Raw genomic sequence first — 24,511 nt, 5'->3', positions numbered from 1 at the left:
CCTCTTGTCATTTCTTCATTTATCACATTTACATGAACTGCTACTTATGTTGCTTTGTGTTAAAGGACGTGTTTATATCTGTACTATTTTCATTACTGCTTCCTATTGAAACTGTTCCGTCTTTTTTCCCTGCCGCACTCAATGACAGCAGACAATAACTGTACACGATCTGTGTAACACGAGCTGCGCTGCGCTGTGGGGACGTGTGTTTAAGAAACTGAATAGCCCAACAATGGTGCAATAAGCTTGGAGGTAATATGACTAATAACCCCGAGCGCACACCCGTCTCCGGGGCTGTCTCTTGGATCAGTTGCTAGGTGGGGTGTGTAGGAATGAGTTCTCCACGCTCACACAGACAGACGGGCGCTAGAGTCTCCCACACCTGTCTCCCGGCTCATCGGGGTAATTGCTTAATTGAGCTGCTGGTTTGCGGTGTGGTAGCTCTGGTGCTGAATTACACCATAGCCATCAAAATACTGCCCTGTCTGTTGCCCTTAAACAATAAACTTGTCTCTGTGAACCTGATGTCTGTCTCATGGGTGTGTTATCCAGCAGTAGAGGGGATATTGCCTTCACATCAAACCAGAGGAGCTTTTCCAGATCAGCAGGGACACACGCACCCGGGGACACAAATGGAAATTGGGCTTCAAGGCATTCAAGACAGAAAACAGGAGACACTTCTTCACACAGAGAGGCGTCACAATCTGAACAAACTCCCCAGCGATGTGGCTGAAGAGAAAATTTGGGAACATTCAAAAACAGACTGGATAGGATGCTTGATCACTTAGTTATTAATGGACACCAAACGAGCACGATGGGGCGAATGGGCTCCTCTCGATTGGACACTTTGTTTCTTACTAAAGAAAAAAGTCTTGGGTGTACAAACATGTCTTTGAACACCTTGATTTTGGTGTAGTCCTCTGCTAACTGATTTTAATAATGTGGATATTTTGGATTTAAGGTTTTTTCTTTGGGGAGGCAGTGGGGGTTGGGGTGATAATCTCATCACTCTAAGAAGTAAAGGTTCTTCGGTGGTTCTATTTAGAACCTTTGGGTTCTTTGTGAGTTGAAGAACTGCAGGGTCCATCGTAAACACAAGAGATCATTTAAGAACCCTTTTTCATCAGAAAGGATCCTTGTTTGCAAGGAATGTTTGTAAAAGGTTCTAATAAGAACCTTTAAGGGTTCCTCCACAGTATCAACCCCAGGAACCATAAAAGGCTCTTACTGGAACCTTGACTTCTCACAGTGTACCCTCCCCAATTTCAAACACTTTCACAACTCAAGATCTCCTTTCTACACACTGAGCGAAGTGAACATATGAAGCTTGTATGTCAGCATCGCTCACAAGACGCCATGTTTAAGGTTGTGCTGAATTGATATGCAGGTGTTTGTAGTAGGTTCTCAGGAAACTTTTATATTCTCATATCTAATTCAGTATCAAGTTTGTATTTATTAAATCCCAAAGGGCGAATTATTTGCAGCACAATACAAAAAAAAAAAAAGACAGCAAGCAATACAACTTCAACAACAGCAAACAAATTGTATAATGTGCATAATAAAAAGTACTTGGGTGTAATGCAGCCCATTTAACAAGTTGATGGCTGAGAAAATGAATATTTAAACCTATTGGTCTTGATCTTGGGCAGCCTGAATCGCATACCAGAGAGCTGGTAATAAACTCTTTGGGTCGGTTTCACAGAGCTGGATAAGCACTAGTCTTGACGGCCCACTGTTATTTTTAATTAGACAGAGCAGTCCAAGATTATTGCTGATCAGGGTCTGTACATGTACACAACATTTCAGTTCACTATTAAACAGCTCAGCTGAAGAGGAAGCCAGTGCTGAACCACCACTCTAGTGTGTGTGTGTTTCACCGCATCCGACACATGTCACGTCCTCCGTCTCCAGCCCAGGAAGGTGTGCTGGCCTCCCGATCTGCTCGACGGGTCACATGACAGGGGTTCAGGCGTGTGACGTGCGGCGGCGCCCGTGTCACGTGTGCGGGGTGTCGCTGAGCCCCTACCTGTCGAGGCAGGTGTGCGCGCCGGCCGGTCACGCAGGTTTGGCGAGTCGGACTGAGAGACACTGACGCGGATCCGCAGACCTCGCAGACCCGGCGCACACGGGGTTTCAGCCGCGTTTCAGCCGCGTTTCAGCCTCTCCCCGGGCCCGGCTGGACTGCATGCGACAGGTGGCTCGGCGCGGACTTCAGCCCCGCATTGCTGACCCCGAGCAGGAAGCGCCGCCGCCGTCGACGCGTTTCTCTCCGCGGTTGTGTGTTAAAGACGAGGAGGCGGCGATCCGCTTAGTGCTGCTCGGAGGGTGAGGTTTGGGGTGTGCGGAGCTGCAAGCACAGACAGACAGACAGACAGACAGACAGACGCGACGTCCCCTGCTGAGGCGGAGGTGGATGACTGACGCAGGACTGTAAGGCAAGTGACCCAACCGGGCGGGTGTGAACCGAGGAGACGGGGGTTACAGGTGCGCTGGTCGCGGACAACCTGCTGCAGCGCCTGGGCCGCCCGTCCCGGCGCCTCGTCCCCCGCCTGAGGAGGAAGCAGGACTTCTGTGTTTCGATGCACACTCATTATCACGAGTCTGTGCTTATAACCGGGCATTGGGGGAGTGACATATTCTCTCTCTCTGTCCATAGATGCTCCTAGTATTTGATTGCTTTTACAAATCACTTTGGATACAATTGTTCAAATCACGCACTTGTTTTTCCTATTCTCGCTCAGTTGGTGTATTTGGTGTGGTGTAAACTGGGAGACACAGACAGGTGCTGGGATTTACAGGTTTGTAAGGGAGAGAAAATGCTCCTTTCCTATCCCCCGTGATAACTGTACGTGGTGTAACTTTATCTAAAATACGTGAATCTATATTCGTTCCATATATTAAGTGGCACTGAACTCTTAAATAAAGAGGTTTGTGCAAACTGGAGGCAGGAGAATGAGATTCCCTCGGGGGATGCCATCCTGCACTGTGTGAAACAGGCCCTATTCCAGTCTGGTTAGCACACCTGGTGGCATTCATTAGCTGGTCGGAAGGCATAATGTGTTCAGTGTGTTCCTGAGCCCCCTGACCCCCGTCATGTTCAGCAGCAGCCTGTTAATCGCTCTACAGCAGGGACTGGCGCTCGGCAGGGCTGCGGTGTCTGTTTCCCGGGGAGTGGGGCACCTTGTCACACGTTTCAAAGTCACTGGCTTTGTGACAAAAACAAATAAAAGCCTCCACAGATCTTTCTCTGGAGGGTACAGCACTACAATAGTAGAGCCACACTGAGGACGGCACAGGCGGAAGTGAACCGCAGCGCTTTAGAAACTCTGTGTGTGGGAAATCAGTCCCCTGCATTGTCAGGACAGCAGTGTTGCTCCTCCTTCCCGACCTGCAGTCGCCCCACTGCGCCGCTGGGATGCCCAGGCACTGCTTTCTGATGCCTGTATGAGAACCACAGCTCCTCACGGTCAGACGCACCTCCCTCCCTGCCTGTTCCTGCTGCTTAATTGTCCTCTTATTGTTCTTTAAGACTAATTAGTTACCTGTGTAATAATTGCATTGCCGTCTCCGGCCCATGCTTTACTGTTTTAAGGATGTCACATGCTTATACTGCAACACCCATTCAGGGACAATATGTACGAGTTTGTGTAGGAGCCTTATCATCGATATTACATCTGGTTTAATCCCTTATTTTGCAGATGAACAGCACTGGAATGGAAATGGCCGCTGGCACTCCGGCTCCGGGTCCATCATCTGACCAGGACCTCCGATCGCAGCTCCAGTCCTCTGTGCTGTCAAACAGGACGATCCTCAGCAACGCGACGCTCCTGGTCTCCGGGAACTCCACCATCATCGAGGATCACCTCTTCCTGAACACGGCGCCGGCCCAGGCCCTGTCCGGCATCTTCGTGTGGTCGGCCCTGTTGATCACCTGTCACCAGGTAAGCCTTGACCTTTGTGGAGAACCGCTTCCTGGAGAGCGAGTGAAGGTGTCGACGCGTTGGACGGCTCGAGCTGCGTTAGGCCTCGCTGTGGTTCAACGTCAAAGCCACAGGGAGTGTCTCATTGTTCATGGGACTGCAGCTGGAACCCACAGTTCTGCTTTTTTATTTATGACACTTATTTCTGAACCATATTGTTTTCAGAGGCGTACATTTTAACTAAAAGTTCTATACCATATTTAGAGTTTGGCTACAAGAGAATCCAGCAGGAGAAACTTATTGCCACATGTTTCTGGTGAGTTCACACAGGCCATCGCACTGATGGTGTGACTGGTTTTATGGCCCCAGCTCCCCTCCTCCTTCAGCAGTAAAGATAATTTTATTATGAAGGTGTCGTGCGTGATAGCATATAATCCATGAGTGACCTTTACAGTGTGAGGGAGAAAAAGCACACTGCAATAGTCTCTGTTAGCTTAATCTTTAGCGATCCTTTTTAAAGCTCCATAAATCCATGATCCCGTTGAAAGTTACTAAGAAGGTTCCAAATGGATTGTAAGACTTCTGGGGCAAGGAGATGACCGCTGAGAGCAGGGAGAAGCTGCGGGAAGGCGGTGCCTGCTCTCCGCCTCCAGTGCTGCTCTGGAGGCCTAGCAGAAGGTGGATGACCAAGAAATTGAGCAACAGCTTAGACAAGAAGTTAATATTTTACCAGACGACACCGTTGTCAGCTGTGTTCAGAGGGAAGCCTGCCAGGCCTGCGAGTTTATGTCCACATGTTGGTTTTTTGTGTGTCTGGTTGCTTCCTTGTTGACATGTGATCTATCGGTGCCAGCACAGTGCTGGTACAGGAAATGGCCTATAGCCCCCCGTCCTTGGACAAAGTCAACACAGCTGTAAAGTTCTTGCCTCTGCTCTACCTGATAAGAGAGTACTATAAAGTATAAATAGATTGGTTTTAATGGATCTTGCCTCCTGGCTGGAGGATATGGGCTGCTTTAGAGTCCTCCCGTGCTCCATCTTTCTCTCCTCCGCTGGTTGCTGTTCCATTTTATAAGTTTGACTTTACTTGGATTTAATCTGGATCCTTGCGTTTATTTTCTAAAACATATATGATTTTGTATTGGCAGGTTTCTGTTGTAAATAGCAGACTTTTTTTTTTTATGGTATGCATGTCATTTTCACAACCTCATATGTCACTTTATCAGTAAAACGAAGGCCTCAGGTCATGCCGGTCCCCCTATGATGGCTCTTGTCTTGACTCGCAGCGTGATCATCTGTCATGTTTTCATAGGGTTTGGTAATGCAGATACGCAAGGGAGGGGAGATAGTGTTCCCTGTAATACCCAAATGCTTGGAAATAATCCGTGTCTGCTCACTGTGATGAGTCTTTCAGAATATCCTAATTTAAAGTTTTAAAGTTTTTCTCCGATCACTTTTTCTTCAGCTTCTCACCATGAGTTTGGAGATGAATGGGAGAAGTTTCTTGGTGCTTTATTCACAAATCTGCATGCCATAAAGTATAGTTGTTCAGGTGTGTGCTCTTGATGGCCTTAGTGCCCAAGTGAGTTTTTTTTGTGCTGCTGTTAAACTATCTGAATTGCAATGGTATGGATTCCTGCTCTTAAACATTTCGATTCACTGAGACGTGGAGTTGGACTCTCAGGTGAAAGCCAGGGAGAGACTGTGAGAGGAATACAGAAGTCTGACTCGCGTTATTGTGTCCCAGGGAGAAGACATTTAATGACCACGACAATTTTACAACAACATCTAGCCAGAGCTTCCCTTTGCAAGAATAGCATGGTTGTCAAGTCAGTTTTTCTAATAAACAAAACTCAGCCAGGACCACCTCGTTACAGTGTCGATGTGTACAATCTGGAAAATCCAGTTCAACTGAATGTAAAGTGTCTGTAAGGCTCTGTCTTTTGACAGTGTGTAATTACAGAGAATGGCTCTTGAGCTCTTCTCTTGCTCCTGGGGTTTGTGGTCCACCTGTCATTGTGCTTCAGACAGTAGCTGATGATCCTTTTGCTTTCATACCTGGCTGAAGGGTTTCTGGTCGAGGCTGCAGGGGAGAGTCTTGGTAGCACTGCAGTTCTCGCTAGCATGAATCTGCACGCCACTCCCCAGGGCTGGGCATTGTGTGGCAGTCACTTCTGATTCAGTGGAAACTGTGCCGCGCCGCCTCTGTGTAACACTAGCCAGGTGAGCCGCGGTCACATGCTGCCGGAGCTGCTCTGTTTACACAGGATGCCGGCTCTGAGATTGCACAAGGAAAACGAACATATTGACTGATCTGATGTTCTTTGGCATACAAGAAAAATAAATGCCTTCTCTGACCCAATTTCTGAAAGAGTTTAGTTCAGGTTAGGAAATTAATTTAGTTTCCGACAGACCTCTATATTTACTTTCATAAAGCCAGCCTGGGTTTTAAGGAGCCCTGTGTTAATGTGTGTCTAGGTGAATATGGGGGTTATCTTCATTGTGCGAATGCAGATGAGATGTGCCACAAACACGTTTCATCTGTCATTTCCTGCTTCAGATGAAAGCAAAACATCCGGAGGTGTGAACAACACCCGAGTGCTGGTAAAGAGGAGGGAGCCTTTTACACGCTGTAATTTATGGCCTTTTCACTGATTTAATTAAAATGATAATTTACTTTTCATCCCCGAGAACATCTCTCAGGAGAAGAAAAGCTTGGTCTTCCACTTCGCTTAGTCGCTGTGTGTAATTTTGTGCAGATTTATCCAAGTTAGGATGCTAATTAATTTAGTTTTACTTATTTATTATTGCTGCTGGAAAAGAAAAGGTAAATTGCAGTGTAACCTAATTACGTCCCGTTCTGCACAAGTCCTGTGAAATGTCAGTAATGCTGAAGACATGAGAGGAAGATAATGTGTTGGGAGAGGAGTGAATGTGCACCTGAACCTTTGGAAATGGCTGAATTAAACCGGGTTAGTTAATGGCTTCTGCAGACAAGTGGTCCGGAATAATGACCCTCTTCACCCCATCATATTCACCTGTCAGTGTTAATGGGCTTCTCTATTGGGTATGTTAAACAGAGGTGCACTTATCTGTGGCCAGGGGAATTTGTGAGGTGACCGTCCAATCTTTCAATGAGAAGCTGCAGGAACTGACTGACCCACGGTTTCACAGAAAGTGCTTTTCTTTAGATTTTGAAAACACACTTTTTTATTTTTATCCTTTCAGTGTGCTCTTTGCTTTTCCTTTGGGGGAATTACCCCACACATACATGCGCACACACACACGCAGACACACATACATGACCTCCACCCACTGCAGCAACATGTTGGCATGCGAGTCTTGCACCGACTGTTACTCGACAGTCGTCCCCCAGGTGGAGGGGATAGAGTTAATCAGACTTATTAGCGTTAAATAAAGCCAAACTGTAATTGGCTCAGCCTGGGCGATGCTCGGCCCCTGTGATGGAGTGATGTTTCCGGGGCAAGTGTGATGGAGCTGGGGGCATCGAGGCACTCATTGTTCTCAGGGCAAGCGGAGGATATAAGTCTTCAGTGCTGTCGACTGTACCTCAGCTCTCAAGCACCAGATTTATCAAATTTCTGCACAACGCGTGTCTGCTCTCTAATGGGCGTTTAATCACATTGTTTTTCGGCGTGTGAAAGCCGAGGTGCCAGGGAGGAAATGAGTGCGAGGATGTCATCTTCACTCTGAACGGACACGGGAGAGATATATAAGAGCGCACCTCGGATTACGATATTACTGATCTTGGAGGAGCAGGTAAAAAATGAGCTGTCTCGTCCAATTTCCCTCTCCATCCTGCTCCGCAGACCCAGACTCCTTAAAGAGGGCTGTCACGCTCTCTGAGATCCAGGCTTCAATTATTGAAAGTGTGCTGCACTTCCCCTCACCTTTTAAATGGAAATCGCAAAGCCACAATAATCGGCGATGTTGAAAAGCATATAAGCCGCGGTCCCAAGCCACACCTGTGCAGAACGTCTATTGCCTATTGATAAACTCGGACTTGAAGGACAACACACACACCTGTGACATCACCATGATGTTGACACGTAAAGAGTTGAGATTCTGCCCGTTGTTTAGGTCATTTTTGCTGTTGTGTCTGTGCAGACGTAGTGTGGACAGCTTTGGTACATGAAGTCTGATCCAATATGGTGATGGGTGTCGAGAGAATCTCGTGGCCATTCTAAAAAGCACTAGAACAGAAAGTTACGAAGATTAAAGCAATATTCTTAGTCTTTTGTGGCAATGTTTCATGTATCAATTTAAAATGCTCCCTAAAAGTAAAAGGGAATACATTTAAGAAATTGGTGTCACACACATAATGGGTATTTGGGGATCTGTGGTATTAATGTTTAATGGTTATTAAAACTTTACTCTTTTACTTTTATAGTTTCCAAGCGGGAATGATCCTGTGGGGAAAAACGTTCTAATAAAACCCAAGCAGACAAGACAGTGAGCAAACAGAAATTAAATCTTACGGGTCAACCGAAACCCAGGGTAACATTAGCAGTGCGATGTGAATGAAACTGTGAATCCTACAGTTACTGGTGTACAAGCCCAGCTTTCCGTTATTGTTCTTGGATAAAATAAAGGCGCTATTGTTCCTGCTGCTTTGATTGTGTTGACCCAGATTATTCGATAATTGTGTTGATCCAGAGCTTTGACACACAATCTGACTCAGACTCTTAAGGTAAAACTGAATCAGACTCTGTGCCAGATTTCTCCACCGTATTCCTCTCCAATCGCTTTGTTACGAATTCTTTCGATCTCCGGCGGGTTGGTTAATTGCAGAATTGCACCATCAGGAACGCACCATGTCCGCTCACAGGGTTCAGAGTGGAAGGTTCAGCTACAGTCCTGGTATGACTTGTGATTCACCATTATGTCCCTGTTGTCCCCCCAGATCTACATGCACCTGCGCTCGTACTCCATGCCCAACGAGCAGCGCTACATCATCCGCATTCTCTTCATCGTGCCCATCTACGCTTCCGACTCCTGGCTCAGCCTCCTGTTCATCAGCAACGACCAGTACTATGTCTACTTTGACTCCGTACGGGACTGCTACGAAGGTAAACACGCACGCCCTGCCGGCTTCTGCCCCCGTGACTCCCCTGCCCTTTGTGTGTGCCGCTCCCTTCCCTAACAGCACGACTCCAGAGAGAGCGAGATACCCACATCACCGCAGGGAAAACGCCCATCTCTGTACCACCAGTGACCCTGCTGGGGATGCCGGCTGGAGCGGCCTAATGCTGTGCTTCAAGATGGTGCAGCTGACCTGTTAGGAATGTGGTGAAGAGGAGCGAAAATCATCCAGAGCGACCGGTTTCTTATCTTCCACCTGAGAAACCAGCATACCAGCGTTTACCCTTTACCTGCCGGAACGCCCTGGGGTTGAACTCCACCCGTTCCTCCCCAAACCAGGCTCTCCTGTATCTCCGACATCTGCGACGAGCTCTCTGGTCTTAAGGGGGGATGGATTTTTGGTTTTGGCTAATATTATCATTTTAATATAACTCTTAAAATGTCTCCTGGCTCTGATCGAGTGTGTTAGTCCCTTTACTGTTCACAGGGAATATGTAAACATTGTTTTTTTTATCTCACAGCTCCACAGTAGCAGGCGATTGAAAGCGTGTTCTTATAAATCGGCACGTGCGCCATCCTCTCTTTTCGCCCCACGCAGCTGTCATTGCAAATGATTGTTTTCGGTCCGACGCCGATCCCGTGTTGATTTACTGCCGTGATTTATTCCGGTCTTTAAATAATGTAATGAACTCTTATTGAGTAAAGATGGCTTCTCTTTGCTCTAGAAGCTGGTTGGGTTGCAGTTCCTCGGCAGTTATGCTTTACTGCTGCAATAAGCACAATCCCGGCTGCGGTTTTCATAATTGCAAAGGTGAATCACAGACAGTGAGGATTAAGTGTAATTTGAAAAGGAGCATTATGAAACCGCTCGTGGCGTATACATAATTTACTTGTGTGCCGAGGGATTTATTCCCAGGTTTGCGAACCGTATTATGAAATGAAGCGTATTTGTAATCGTAACTTTCAAACATTTGCGAATTTGTAACTTAATTACCACGTTAAACATCTCACAAAACCAGTGAGATCTGTATGTGCCAATATTGACTTGTTCGGGGCACCGTCTCCTGTATTAACAACCCTGGCGATAGATTTGGCTAAGCCCTCTTGAAATAGCAACAGGAGATTACAGGGGATTTCCAGGACGGAGACAAATCTGATGCCTTCAGCCTGTATCCTTTGGTGTAATGAAATTATAGGGAGGAAAACATTTAATTACATTCCCAGCTTTGTGTGCCGTACAGACTGGGTATTAATTAAGTGAAGATGGGCTGGTGAGAGATGTGGGGTTGTGGCCGTGAAAGCCTCCCGTTGTCGGTCTTTAAGTGTGCGACTCGAGCGGGTTACTGACTTGTGCGTCACCTTAAAAACTCCTCCGGATGGATGTCAGTGCGTTCATGGAGTTGTTGTTTGTTCTTTCCCCACAGCCTTCGTCATTTACAACTTCCTCAGCCTGTCTTTTGAGTACCTGGGCGGTGAGAGTGCGATCATGTCGGAGATCAGAGGGAAACCGATTCAGTGAGTATTCCTGGCCTCTTGTCCCTCTGCGCCGCCCACTTTAACTGGACGGGAGTTTTCCCCAGCACCGCGACAAACCCCCAGCAGCGTCTCCGAGGAGGAGACCTGTCATGCGTGTGCCATAGATGGTGTGGCATTGTGTATGAAGCCAATAAGATCAGTGAGGCAGTGGAAAACTGGAGACTAATAAGTGTGGCTTTTTAGTGTGTGTGTTTTTGAGACATGGCCCCTTCTCTGTGAGACCCTTCTGGTCTGCTGTGCTTGGTGGCCTGCAGTTTGGGGTTTAATGTTTGACGTAGGTAGGGGGAGATGCTTTAGTTGCTCAGTGGCAGAACCAAAGGATGCACCAGTCCTTCCTTGGTTGAAGAGGCTGGTTTTATCATGATGTTTAAGGCGCAGATTTCTGAAGACAAGAAAACGGTTCCTGGTTATCCGTTACTCTGGCAAATGAACCCGTTTCAAGTCTTCCTCTGGTTCTGCCTCCTTCTAGGACTCTCTCCCACTGGTGTGCGTTCCTGTGAGTGTGAGACCGGGCCGCCTGGCTCTTGTTGACAGACCGCCGCGCAGATGGCTGCAGCGCGGCTTCGATGGCCTGTGTGAAGGAGTCACAGCTGCAAGGCTCGTAAAAATGCAACGATCCCTTCCCCTGGCTTATTAGGAGTCGGGTGCCGGCTGCGGGGTTACGCGGTGGAAATGCAGCATTTGCAGGCTCATAAATATGTATAAATGAGGAGTGAGGGAGTGCAAGGCGGAAAGGCACGTCGTCAAAGAGTTCAGAACCCATATTTTAGTGGCATTTTAGTTCCGCTAACTTACAGTAATTTAGGAGGAGTACACTTTCTATCTCAAGGCTTATAGCTGCAGGGTACTTGGATTTACACCAGGGTGGACCAGGCCCTTTTCGTGGCGGGGGGCTGTGTTTTGCCTGCAGTCTCACCCTGCGTGCACACTGCCCGCTCACTGGGGGCGGGTCTTATTTTTAAACTACCGAGTAGAAAAGAGAAGGCACTTCCGGGTGCAGAGCACATCTGCCTGCCATTGGTTGTCGCTGAACTCTGTCACTGCCGCTCGTTGCTAATTAGCATAAAGTTGGACTTTGCTCAACTCTCACTGTCGCTGCCGCCGGGAGATTTTGTCTCCGAGCGGATCCGTCCCGTCTCCGTTGTTCTGACAAACTGAGCTACTTTGTCAGAATGAGCTGCCTAGCGAAAGTACGCGTGCGCAGTGAACACGCCCATAAATCTGTTGGTAATAATTATGTACATTTTAAATGATTTTGACCATATTATTTTATAGTGAATTTGCTATTTACGCATAGATGAACGGATGAGCGACATAGGGTTTGAAAGCTTCTAATACAGTAATAGTGTTGAAAAACAGAGGGAAGCCCATTCTGACGGATCCCTTCTGTCCGACAGGAAGAGCTGCCTCGGATTTCAAGTGTTAAAATACAGTAATAGTGCTGAAAAACAGCTGGTAGCCCATTCAGACGGTCCTATATGTCTGACGGGATGAGCTGCTTAATACTTTCAGTCGGGGCAGCTCATTTCAACCAGTAGCCCATTGTTTTCAGGTACCGGGCAGCTCATCCTGATAGGGAAGCGCAGTTTGTCAGAACACCAGCTCTCATTGGAAATGAATGGCAGCGTGTCGCTCTGTAGCGCTAGCGAGCGGGCAGTGTGCACGTACCTTTATGCTGCTGAGCCGAGAGGGGATCACATGAGGAGAAGGACCCGTGTGTTTGGATGTCCCGAGGGGACATCTCATTAGTGCACAGCGACCAAGTCCTCAGACTGAGATTCGCACATCACACGCAGCGTTATTCTCGGAGATGCTGCCCTGGCTTGTGACATACTTCGACATCCGTGTGCTTGGCATGTCGAGTTCCGACTGCATGCTTGCCTGGGGTCTATTTACACTGATGAGCATCAGCAAACTGTCTGCGCCTGCTGTGGAGTATGGATCTTTATGTCAAAGGGCAAGACTGCTAGTCTGCTTGTAAACACTTTCTCATGTGAATGGAAAAGACCTTCGAACCCTGTTTTACCTGCTCTGTTGCGCAAGATGTTGTTTAATTGAATAGCAGCATAATCTCCTGTTCAGACTGCACCTTGATTGCATCATCCGTGTCATTACTGATGCGCAAACTGCATGCAGGTGCAGTGCGACGATCCTCGATAGAGAAAATTGTAGACGATTCAGTCTCCGCCTGAACTCGATCGCTTGTGTGAACATATGGCCTAACCCTAACTCTAACCGTGTTTCCATTATGCACTATAACAATGTAAAGTAGGCAAAAGGTTAAAATCCATCAAAATAAAATGCAAAATGAAATAAAATGACTTCTCTTTTCTTCGTAGGTCGAGTTGCATGTATGGCACCTGCTGTCTTGCAGGAATGAGTTACTCAATTGGGTTTCTGCGCTTCTGCAAACAGGTTTGTGCATCTGAACATTATAAACAATTGACCAGCTGTACAGATGTAACATTGTAGGTCTTAATCCTTTTCCTAAATGAAACAGTCGTGAAACAGTTTGTGGATTTCATGCGTGATCTAATGGTTTAATCCCAATCAGCATGTTTTCTTTTTGCTCCCTGAGGCATCAGCACCCAGATTTATGTATTTTTCTTTTTTAGACTCTATTGAGATGATAACCTCTATCCTTTCATTCATTCTCGTACGTTCTGTAAAAACAAATTGAAGCTCTCTGGCAGTATACAAAGTAAGATAATCTGGGCTGTCAGTTTGACATTTTTCCTGAGTGTTGAGACTCTGCGAGCCTTGACTGTGCCGCGCTGATGTAGATTATATTTGAAGGGTATGTCTTGGGGAGGGAACAATTGGCTAGACAAAGAAATGTAATATTTTATGGAGAAAAGGGAACAGATAAATAGGGGTAGGTGTGATAGTGCCATGTTTTCAAAGCTTAACCTCGTGATCTTTAATGTTTCCATGAGCAAGATATTGTTTACATTTGTAACTAGACCCGTGACGAGCAAAAGCAGGACAATGTGCATTATAATTAAAGCATGTTGATTATCCACTGGAAAATTATTAAAGCAGTGCCAGGACCGCACAGACGTACAAAACATACACAGTTTGTTACACTGTGATGCGGGTACATCCTGGATGACTAATTTAAATTCGAATCATTGTTGAACTTTGGTCGGAGAAAGTAAACATTGCTTTGTGCAGCCAAACACCGTAAATGTTTTCAATCTGGCCACCGCTCTTAAAAACTCAGTAGAGGCGTTTCAATATCAAGTCGGCAGTAAAACCGAGGCAGTTGTAGAGGGTCGCAATGCGTAAGCTTCCTGCAGGATTTGCTTTGTTTAAAGTGCAGAACATAAGCAACAGACTAAGGTAGCCAGCACTGAGCCGCAATCAATTACAACTTGAAAGTGTATCGGACTGAAGGGTGATATTTAAAAGACTCGACTAATGTCACGACTGTCTGCCTGAGAGGCCGGTTTGCCTTTGAAATGCGGTACATTGCGACTGTGGAGGAAATTACGAAGGCAGCCATCTATTGCCAATGCTTGGGTAGGGAACACAACTATTTATATCTTCTTTGTTTATATTGCTTTTATTTGCCGTTGCATATCTTTGTCGATTTTAAATAATTAATTTGCTCAGTGTGGGGTTTCTAACGCCCCGCCCGGTCACACCTTGTTGTTTCTTCTTGTTTATAAAAACCCCGGCTGTGTGTTTGTGTTGTGATTTGTTTTTTCACAGCTCTCCCATGCTGTGTTCCCAACTGTGACATGCAAAGTAAATTTTCTCTCACGGTGGCAAGTAGTTTACATATATGTAAACACGAGTGCCCCCAGATGGGACCGGCCTGCTGCTGTTCGGGTTACTAACCGATCTATCGATTTCTTCTTTCCATCGGCTTCCAGGCCACCCTGCAGTTCTGCGTCATTAAACCCCTGATGGCCATCATCACCATCCTGCTGCAGGCGTTCGGCAAATACCACGACGGGGACTTCAGGTGAGGAGCGCCTTCGTTCATCCATCTGTTCTTTCATGCATTCATTAGTCCGGTTAATTGTTTGGTTGATTCTGCAGTGCATCTGTGCCGTCATTCCCACATCATGTTGCCAAAACCAGTACTCAGTGGAGGAGATTTCTCCCTTTGCCCATTAACCCACCCGCCCGGCCGCAGCTTTGACCGGTCTGGGGCCACAACCAGGGGCCGTTTGATGGGTAGAGAGAGAGACGGATGGGGGGCATTTGAATGTAGTTCAGAAGTTTGCAAATTTGAGTTGAGATGTTTCTTTCCGTTTAACTGACGCTGTCCCCCCCGCTCCGCAGCGTGGACGGCGGATACCTCTACATCACCATCATCTACAACTTCTCCGTCAGCATGGCGCTCTACGCCCTCTTCCTCTTCTACTTTGCCACCAGCGACCTGCTGCGCCCCTACGAGCCCGTGCTAAAGTTCCTCACCATCAAGTCCGTCATCTTCCTCTCCTTTTGGCAAGGTGAGACACGCCATGCCGTTTTACCTTCGGTTTGGTTTGTATTTGACTTTACTGTGAAAGAACAAACTGTCCGTCTGTTTGTTTAGCGAGATTATGAGGGACGAAGAGGGCTTTTGTACGGTGAGCTAATCTGAGTAGCCGGCTTGATGCCTTGCGTTGTTCAATTTAGTACCTAGTGAGGTGTTTGTTTTAATTTACCGGTGAACGATGCAGGGTCTTCACATGTGCTGATGATAAATGGGTTTCCTTGTGTATTAAAAAAAAAAAAAAAGTGTGGGAACAGAAATAAAAGCAAACGATACCAATGCAGCCGTCCGCAGGGCTTGCAGCTCTGTTCCTGTGGTCCGGTCACAGATTTGTCTCTTGGTTGTTCATTGTGCTGGTCTGATGACTATTAGAGGAGGCACCATGCCTTCTGGACCGTCGCTGGGCTGGAGATTACACTAACCCTGTGGCTCGTTGGACAGAGCTGCCACATCTGGCCTTCGCATTCAGGACGTGCCAGTTAAAACGGAACAATACAGAGACGACAGGATGGGCTGTGATGGAGCTTAATGCATCAGATCAAGAAATCGACAGCCTGGCCTCCCTGAATGACATTTTTTTGTATGTAGCGAAATTAAAAAGCACATCTAAAGTGTTCATTGTGAAGGCAGATGAACTGTGAGTGTCATGCCTCCTGTCAGTCAGGCGCATAGTTAAACGGAGCATCTGACGCCGGATCACAGACTACGGTGGCGATGGCTACATCCAGCTCTTGGGGTTGTGTGATGTTTCAGAGGTTCCTGAGCCGGCCTTATTTTAATCCCAGTGTGGGGCCCCTTGGGCACCGAGGCTCTCATATCATTTAATCTGCATGACCGTGATCTGATCAATTTTTACTTTTAACTGGATTACTTTTAATCTTTCTATTTATTTATTTATTTATTCAGTAAATGCTTCTGCTAAAATAATTGGCAACCGTGTGTAATGAACAGCAGAACCACAGGGTCCAGTTGAAGTAAAACTTGATTGTTTGAAACGGGCTCCTAAGTCCGTGGCCGATCTCCAGGTCCATGGTTCTGACCGGTGTCTGTCTCTCCTCAGGCATGCTGCTGGCCATCCTGGAGCGCTGCGGGGTCCTCCCCAAAGCCCTGTACATCGACGGGCACGAGGTGGGTGCCGGGACGGTGGCGGCCGGCTGGCAGAACTTCATCATCTGCATAGAGATGTTCTTCGCCGCTATCGCGCTCCGCTACGCCTTCACCTACACAGTGTACCAGGAGAAGAAGAACGAAGTGCAAGGTAAGCAGCGGCCCCTCCCAGTTGTCACGTCTGCAGTGCTTTCTAATGTGTGGTCACCGTGCTTGTGCACATGCTTACACACACGCATGCGGACACCTCTGCCAGGGGTCTCTCAGCCTGACCGTTGACACCATGCTCATTCCAAGCTGTTGGTGACATTTCCGTCCCTTTGCCTCTCTTTTAACTAGTTAAATCACCGCAGGGTCACATCTGCCAAACTTTGAACCTCCAGCAGCAGAATAAGGTGCCATTGTTTTCGGTGCCATTCTCTTAGCTCTCGGGTAGTCTTCATTGTGACTTCAGAGGCTGCCCTGAATGAGGCTAGTCATGATTGTGGAGTGTTTAAAACCGGCAGGCCCTCACTGCCATCCAAGGTCTCAACCGGAGGCTGAGCAATCGTGAGCGGCTTAGTGACTTCAAGTATGCCTGGTCTTGCTCTGGGACACCGTCGAGCTCACGGTTGTGTCGGTGGGAACTGAAATACACATTGTGCAAAAACACAGGTGGCTGATGTCAGTGGGATACATTATACCTCAGTGGAGGCATAAATAATGGACGTCGATTAACGGAGAGAGATCTAGCTACGCTGGAATCACACGTTTGAGCAGGGAGCTGTGAGGACGTGGGATTGTTCACTGCGGTGAGAGAACGTCCTGGCCTGAGCTAGTTATTGAACGGTTTGATATGACAATAACTCCGTTCTGAGGACTTCGTCTCGGGACAATTACAGTGAACGCATCTCTGTGTACGAGAGTTGTTTGTTGGTCGGTGCGGGTCAGTTGTGTGTAGCCTTGGTAGTGTTTTTCTTGTGTATGCAGACCAAGGCACCAGGAAAGCATGCAGTACCATGCTTCACCGGGGTTTGATTTATGTTTCTCCTCTTAGTAGAAAGAACTCACTCAGGCCACTTCCCAGAAAGATTAATACGTTTTCCTGTGCTTGTGACTCTCCGTTCCGACTCTAGTAGTGAGCGGGGGAATAGCCAAGGGTGGAGCAGGAACGATCTGACGTCGGCACTTTCTCCCACTTAAAACGGAGGAACAAGGCAGCTGGGAACGTGCTCTGCCTCCCCCCCATCAATCTTTTAAAGCTCCTCTTCTGAAGAAAGTCAGCGGTTCTTCTGTGCTGTGAGATAAAACGATGAGCATCACTCACTGCTGCAGCGAATAAAATTCTCATCTTTTCTGTAGGTCCGAGATCTTCTGCACTGTGCCACGGTATCAATAATTAAAGTGCAGATTTAAGAGTCCAGGTATCAAACTATTGATGATGAGCCATGACACCTCTGGGGTTTAAAATCCCTTTCCTTTACGCAGGGAGCAAGTGTACTTGATTTATAAAGCAGTCTTTCATTATTAGTTATATTATTTCCATTTGTATCTATATTATTTAGTGTTACAGGTTCTCTTCTGAGCTCTGTCTGGGATATGTTCACATCGTAATCTCTGGCCTCTCTGGTATCATATCCGCAGCCCCACAGCTCCTTCGTTTCTTTAAAGGAAGAGGGGGAAAAAAAGGCAGAGCTGTCACCTCGTGGCTCGGCCTCATGTCCCCGAACTCGGATACGGGATTGGGGCTCTGCGACGGCCGGCTCGGTCGTGTAAATATCAGCATCTGTCTGGGAATGTCAGCGCGCCCCCCCGGGGCTGTCGCCCCGCGCCCGTGATCCCCCGCCCTGGCGTTTGATTGACATCGGGAACATCCAAAGCCGCCGCGTCGTCTCCGTCCGCCCTAGTGATTCCCCCCCGACGTCTCGTTCAGAGTGAGGCTGCGGGCGTCCGATAACCTCTCCGTGCTTGAAGTGCCCAGAGGCCCGTCTTGCGGTGAGCGGATTGTCGTGCCTCCTGGCGGTCCCTTTTTAAAGTGATAATATATACGTCTAGTTTAAAGCAAGCCAGCTGCATCGAGAAGCCCACGACAGCATGCCTAACTAGATCTCGAAGCCCGCAGCACACCTAACTCCAGAGGGATCGCAGAGGCAGTGCTGGAAACGACCCGGAACAGACGCAATCATTTCATCTAGTCTGCACTGGTGCGTCTCCTGACCGGCATCCTAAATGCCAGTTTAGACCTTCTAGCTGTGAAGCAACAAACGGCCTCGACATGAGCAGAAAATCTGCAGTCATGTCTGGTCTCTGCCGGGGGAGAGAGAGGAAATCCTGCCAGCGTTCGCACTGCTCTCTTGTCACCTCTGTCCGTACTTTCATCCATCAACCGGGAGAAGAGTGTGAGAGCATTAACTGGAGGTCTTCCGACAGCAGTCCACAGGGCATGTTTAATAATTGCTGAGGTCTTTGTGCATCCGCAGCTGAAACTCAAAAAGGCGCCGGGGGTCCGGCGGGACTCTCTGAATTTCCTCTGTCAGATGGTCCACTGCACCGATTGGCAGGGCAAGCTTGGCTAAAAACTGCATGACTAACACTTTTCATTCTTCTCTCTATCCTCCCCCCCACCCATCCTTACCTGTCCCATCTGCTGCCTGGAAGATTTCTCTGGTCCCAATTCCCTGTTTGTCATATATGTGCCATTGATGTGATTGTGTTGTGGTCTCTTTGTGTTCAGAGACGGGACACTGAGGGGCATCCTCTGAGGGAGAGGGGGTGGGGGCCAGAGAAGGATGCCTAAAGTGTGCAGATGTTTCATATTCTGTGTCTTTCTCTCGGCGGTACTCGGGTGTCAGTTTGATGGGTGCCTCTGTCGTCGGGGGGTCAGCTGCCATGTCTAGATTTGCACAAACTGACTTGTGATGACTTAATAGATGTATAATAGATGGCCACCTCTGGGCCGGCTGCGCGCGTTGTGAAGGGGATGGGACAGTGGAGTGGGCATCCCGTGTAATTTATCTTATTATACTTGACACGCAGTGACCGATAACTTCAAACTGTGGCGTGACAGTCTGCGCTGTCCAGGCTTGCGTGTCTAGGTCTTGCGTCTTCGTGGTTTGAGTGGTACAAGTGCAGAAGTCCTGAGGTAAATGTGTATTCATTGATTTTTAGACTGTTACTCGGGGTTCGCAGCACTTGCTAATGAAGAAACATCAGGGCTCATTAATGTGTATTTTCCAATGTTAGGAGAATAATTTGAATAAGTTTGGACTTCTGGTATGTATTTATGGAGGCGTACTGTGTGCCGGTTTGGATTCATTATTCTAAGCGTTCGCCCAGGTTCTGAAATGTCTTCTAGGCAGAGTGGATCTGTGCTGTCAGGGTTGGGTTTTCTTCATGGGAACGGGGAAAGACCTGGCTTCAGAAAGTTCTATGCCAGCCGGTATGTCGGCCTCTGTAGATCTATGTACCATGAAACTTTTGCTTTAAGACGGACTTTGTGGCGCTGGCTGAGTGAACTCAGTGGTCCAGTTTGAAGAACAGAGAGGCGTCTCAGCGATGTGGCTGAAGAGACAATTTGGGAACATTCAAAATCAGACTGGATAGGATCCTTGGATCACTCAGTTATTAATGGACACCAAACGAGCACGATGGGGCGAATGGGCTCCTCTCGACTGGACACTGTCTTATGTTCTTAAGAATACCGTCTGTTTCTTCAGGGGTAGGAAAGCACAAAACATGACGACAGTGTGGCCTAATCTTATTATTGCGTTTTATTTATTTACTAACTACGTGTTCACTGTGATGTAGTGTGCCATTTCAGTAATCACTGTCTCGAGCATTGAGAAACTGCGCTTATTAAAAAGATGATCTTGAAACCTCTGGAGGAAATATTTTGTTTTAACCGAAGTCGTTTTTACAACCTGAAAATATCAGGTTTGGCAGTTTTTAATCTGAAAGGATTTACAGGATTAATTTACACTCGGGGACTGTAAAGCAGCGCTGATTTGCTTGAATTACATCTTTAATCTGTGTACAGGTTCTCAATATGCTGTGCAGTTTGGTTTATGGATGTTTCCTATGGAAGATCTCCACAGCGTGCTGTTCTCTGTGCCTTTGTTTGTTTCCTTTGACTTAAAGCTCTCTGATGAACCCGTGCCCATTGCTGCGGTTGTCGGTCTTTCAGCAGGTGTGGCTTATTCGAATATGTGAATTATTTGTAGGTGCTTCGTATTGACGGAAACTTGTAACGACAGACCAACAGCTTGCTTTTCTTTCTTCTTCTCCCATGAAGGTGTTAATATCACTGCAATTCATACAGTAAGAGTCTCTGAAGTCTTTGAATTATATATATTTTTCCCTGTTTGAGAGAATTGTGAATCTAGAGTTCGCCAATTCTTTCCCACTTTCCTGAAAAAAAGGTAAACCTCTCCCCGTCAGGGCAGTGACTTCAGATACACCTCCCGGCCCGACACCAAACCCTCTCTGCCCCGGGACAGAGGATAGGAGCGCAGAGCCGCAGTCCTACTCATTTTGACCACCAGTCATTTGTTTAATGAAGGTCTTTAGAGATCATCTGGAAAAGGATAACTGGAAAACCTGCTGCCCCCGTGGCCTATGATAGAGCCCAGCTGATCCATGGCACTTTGGGATCTAGGCTGGCCACCCCCATGTTGTGTAGAGGCTCAGATGGGGGTCCAGACATGGGTTTTGATGGGTCTTGTCTTGTTTCTTGTGTGCAGAGAACGTCGCTCAGATGCAGAGCATCTCCAGCGGCCTGAAGGAGACCATCAGCCCCCACGACATGGTCCAGGACGCCATCCACAACTTCTCCCCAGCCTACCAGCAGTACACACAGCAGTCCACGCAGGAGGTGGTCCAGCCCAGCCAGAACGGCAAGGCAGGGTCCGGTACTGGCCAGAAGAGGCCCAAGAAAAACGACAAACTGATGCTGATCACCTCAGACGATGAGTTTTAGCCCCCCAGCCCCGGGGACGGCGCGTCTCCTGCATCGCTGCCGTCTCTGAAGGACTCGGTGGACCCCCACAGCCGAGGAACGCCTGACAACCACACACCCCCAGATTGCCAGACAGGACTGCCTGGCTTCGGACCGATATATAGAATTTTTTCTCTTATTTTTTCCACTGGTTTTATTTGATTTGTGCGTTTTGTACACCCTGGTTTCCTCAGCCTGTTGTAAGGCTCCTGGCGGTTCCTCTAGCATCTCCATGTTCCGCAAAAAAAAAAAAAGGACAGAGAAGCTTCAGACGCATAGGGATGTCTGTGCTCAGAGCGCGAGTGACTGCTTTAAATGCCGCGCTGCTCGAGAGTGATCGGCCCTGCGGGTCGCTCTGTGAGGGCAGAGCGAGACTGTGCAATACATCACGTTTACAAGCCCCTGTTTGAGGAGCAGCGATTTATTAATAAATCACTGCCGAGATGCAGGTAAGTGACACGCAACCCCCAGAGAGCCACAGGTTTATTTGATTCGTGTCAGCTGGAGAAGTGGCTTATCAATTTCATAAATCGGGGCCGGAAGAGCTGGGCTGTAACGACACGCTGTCCCCCCGACGCCGGCTTCGCTTTTACACGAGAACAGAAACCTGTCTGAGGCTGTGAGCGCTCCGGGGTTAAAAGATGCCAAGATAAACAGGAGGCTCTGAGGAGACGGCGGAGAGGGTGTCTTCTGAGCATCACGTTCTCCGCGCTTGGGATCCTTCTTGCTTTATTTGACATGCACACAGACACAAGGTCCTCTACATCCTGACAGTTAATGACGGGGTGAAGAAATGAATCAATTAATCCACAATATATCTTATTGAGGTTAGCGTTCGTAAGGATAAATAATCGCACTTGTTAAGATTGGCGGCCGTTGCTGTTTGATGATTGTTGTTGTTGTTCTTGTTGTATTTTGCACTATTTCACTGTCAGCCCCCGCCAGGCGGTTCGTACAGATGTTTAATCCACAGCGGCCTCATCGACGCTCGTTGGAAAGTCTGGGTTTGTATTACAGACAGAACCAGCGCTCTGTGCGGGAATTACATTCTTGTTTTTAATTCCACTGAAAGGATAATGTAAAAAAAATAAACGTTGCATTCTATTAATATATGTAATAAATAAGCTTGTACTGGTATTGTGAAGTCTGGTGGACATGATGATGATGATGATGATGGTGATTTGTGGGGCTGGGGGTTGTGCCCCCAACAACATTACTATTCAACACGTATTAATGTTAAGGTCTTCATAATTGAGGTATTTTAAAGAGGTCAGTGCGAGGCCGTTGTCGACCCATTTAGACTGTGAGCGAGTGTAAATATACACGCACCGCTGCTGTTGTGGGGAAATGTCACGTGTATGATTTCCACTGGACCCATCAGTGCAGTGTGTGTGAGATCTGTGGTTTTCTCAATCACGCTTTCTCTCCACACAGTTTGCTCCAAGACTATATTTTTTCGCTATATTTTTGTGCCGTTCTACCTTTTCCCAGGAAAACTCCCTCAGACTCTCTCTCCTCTCTCGCTCATTGACTCTCACACTTTCAACCATGAACATAAGGAAGTGAACTGTATCCACCAGACATTTAATCCATCTGCTCGACCGGTTTGTACTGGAGGCCTAAGATGCATTTTGTTGTCCTCTTGAGTGGCTCAGTCAGTGACCTAACCAGTCGGTCCGGTCCCAGCTTCCGTCACTTTCTGATTGTGACCAGGAACGATTGGCCGGCACCGCCCGGGTCTCCGCCTGCTTGTCGCTAATCCAGCATCCCCCGATGGATACCCGGGCAGTTCTGCTGTGCGCTGGCTGTCCTCCGCTTCGGGGCCGAGCCCAGATGCATAGGCACAATCGCGATTCCAAAAGACTAGGTGGGGGGGGGGGGGCGTAATTTAAAAATTGGCGATTCCAAAATTGAAAAAATGATAATCTGCAGAGACTGTCCCTGCCTTAGTGCCTGTGGGAAATGTCATCTGAGATCCTGGGCTATGGAAGCTATGAGAAGAATGTAGCTGCATGGAGACGGGGATGTGTGTTTTTGTTTCATCTGTGCCAATCCTGAGACGGGCGAGGAGGAGGACGGGCTCCCTGTCGTTCCTAGATGTTAACGTGCGTAAATCTCCACTTCGAGCCTTCCTCATGTAAAATATGCAAACGTCCCTGTCGTTCTCCTGTTGAAACCACTTCAAAACCTGATCAGTCGCCAAGTTGTCAAAACTACTGGGTCCAAACCCATGTAGCTTCCCCTGACGATCCTCTGGTCTCCTCTGTCCACCGGTACACGATCTGCAGCGCTTCTGCCTGTCCGGTGAAGAGGTCAAAGTTCAGTGGCAACCAGGAGACGTGCATCCAGTCCAGAGCCACGGCCTTCGCCCTCTCCTGAAGGAAAACATCTGGATTCCTCCATGGCTCCTGTAACCGGCCGGCTCTGCGGCGCGGTTTGTCTGAGACAAGTTTGTTAAGGTGTCTGAGTTTTAGTGCGTTTCCCTGCAGACTTTGCTTAATTATGATTGTTTTTCCCAGATTCTGATCCATCCAAATATCTACAGCTCTGGAAAAAATTTTGACCACTGCAGATTGTTCTTAAATCAGAATCTCCACATGTATGGCAGCCATTGCATTCCATTCATATTTTATTTGGAATTTGGGAGAAATGTTGTCAGTAGTTTATAGAATAAAACAAAAATGTTCATTTTACCCAAACTATTAATACTATCAATAGTAAAACCAGAGAATTTGATCATTTTGCAGTGGTCTCTTAATTTTTTCCAGAGCTGTATTTGCAAAAGTATTATGTCAAGATTTGGGTTGTTTTGTTTTCCACTGCGGTCTCTGATATTTTCAATGCTTTTAATTTTCCTTATTTGTAAAACATGTTTGTACCAAACCTTCACCGACATTTCCTTTGACAGCGTATCTCACTTTATTGTTTTGTACATGGTTTAAAATGCTTTGCAGCACCGATTGTTGTTTGCTGGAACGTGTGGTGATATCTGTTGTAATGATGCATTTTATTTATTACTAATCCCATGATTCAGCTTGTGCATTACTGAGATTTCACACACAGTCATAGACTAACACGGTGTCTGTTTTCACCTGGGCATTCGGGTCGTGTTCTCTTTGCAGTGGAGCAGAAACTGGTCTGATTGTTGTCTGTCGTGCAGCTTGTCTGGTTAGGAATGTAAATCGAGCTACTGGGAGCCGTGGGTGGGGAAGAATTGTCCTCTGTCTCCAAAAGCTACAATTGTTTACCGATGAAGAAATGCTAATTTGACATGCTTTTAAAATAAAACCAATTATCAACACAACGCGTGCATTCTCGTCATTCTCCCAGGGAGTATCACCGCAGGCCCCCATGCTAACCGAGAAACTCCCACGGCGAGGCAGA

General features: G+C 47.4%; 1 protein-coding gene across 3 annotated transcripts; it reads left to right on the top strand.

Annotated features, from left to right (window-relative positions):
* Positions 1 to 1,912: 1,912 nt before the first annotated feature.
* On the top strand, positions 1,913 to 24,431 carry tmem184a (transmembrane protein 184a). 3 transcript variants are annotated; one of them, XM_066688972.1, is made up of 10 exons: positions 1,913 to 2,435; positions 2,742 to 2,798; positions 3,699 to 3,941; positions 8,845 to 9,010; positions 10,448 to 10,538; positions 12,899 to 12,974; positions 14,438 to 14,529; positions 14,853 to 15,022; positions 16,109 to 16,306; positions 20,874 to 24,431. In XM_066688972.1, the coding sequence occupies exons 3-10, from the start codon at positions 3,699 to 3,701 to the stop codon at positions 21,107 to 21,109; spliced, it is 1,272 nt and encodes a 423-aa protein (XP_066545069.1). In that variant the 5' UTR covers positions 1,913 to 2,435; positions 2,742 to 2,798; the 3' UTR covers positions 21,110 to 24,431. The 3 variants fall into 3 exon arrangements, with proteins under 3 accessions (XP_066545069.1, XP_066545070.1, XP_066545068.1); XM_066688973.1 differs by lacking the exon at positions 2,742 to 2,798 and having other exon boundaries at positions 1,914 to 2,325; XM_066688971.1 differs by lacking the exon at positions 2,742 to 2,798 and having other exon boundaries at positions 1,914 to 2,435.
* The last annotated feature ends 80 nt before the right edge of the window (positions 24,432 to 24,511 follow it).

The sequence above is a fragment of the Amia ocellicauda genome, chromosome 17 (genome assembly GCF_036373705.1).
Source record: "Amia ocellicauda isolate fAmiCal2 chromosome 17, fAmiCal2.hap1, whole genome shotgun sequence".
NCBI classification, from domain to species: Eukaryota; Metazoa; Chordata; class Actinopteri; order Amiiformes; family Amiidae; genus Amia; species Amia ocellicauda.
This window is presented reverse-complemented; position numbering and strand designations above follow the sequence as displayed.

Bases quoted from the DNA above. Each gene is read 5' to 3' on its own strand.
- tmem184a (XM_066688972.1), top strand. From the start codon at position 3,699: ATGAACAGCACTGGAATGGAAATGGCCGCTGGCACTCCGGCTCCGGGT. The intron at 15,023-16,108 runs GTGAGACACGCC...GTCTCTCCTCAG, and splicing joins CTTCCTCTCCTTTTGGCAAG to GCATGCTGCTGGCCATCCTG. The intron at 16,307-20,873 runs GTAAGCAGCGGC...TCTTGTGTGCAG, and splicing joins GAAGAAGAACGAAGTGCAAG to AGAACGTCGCTCAGATGCAG.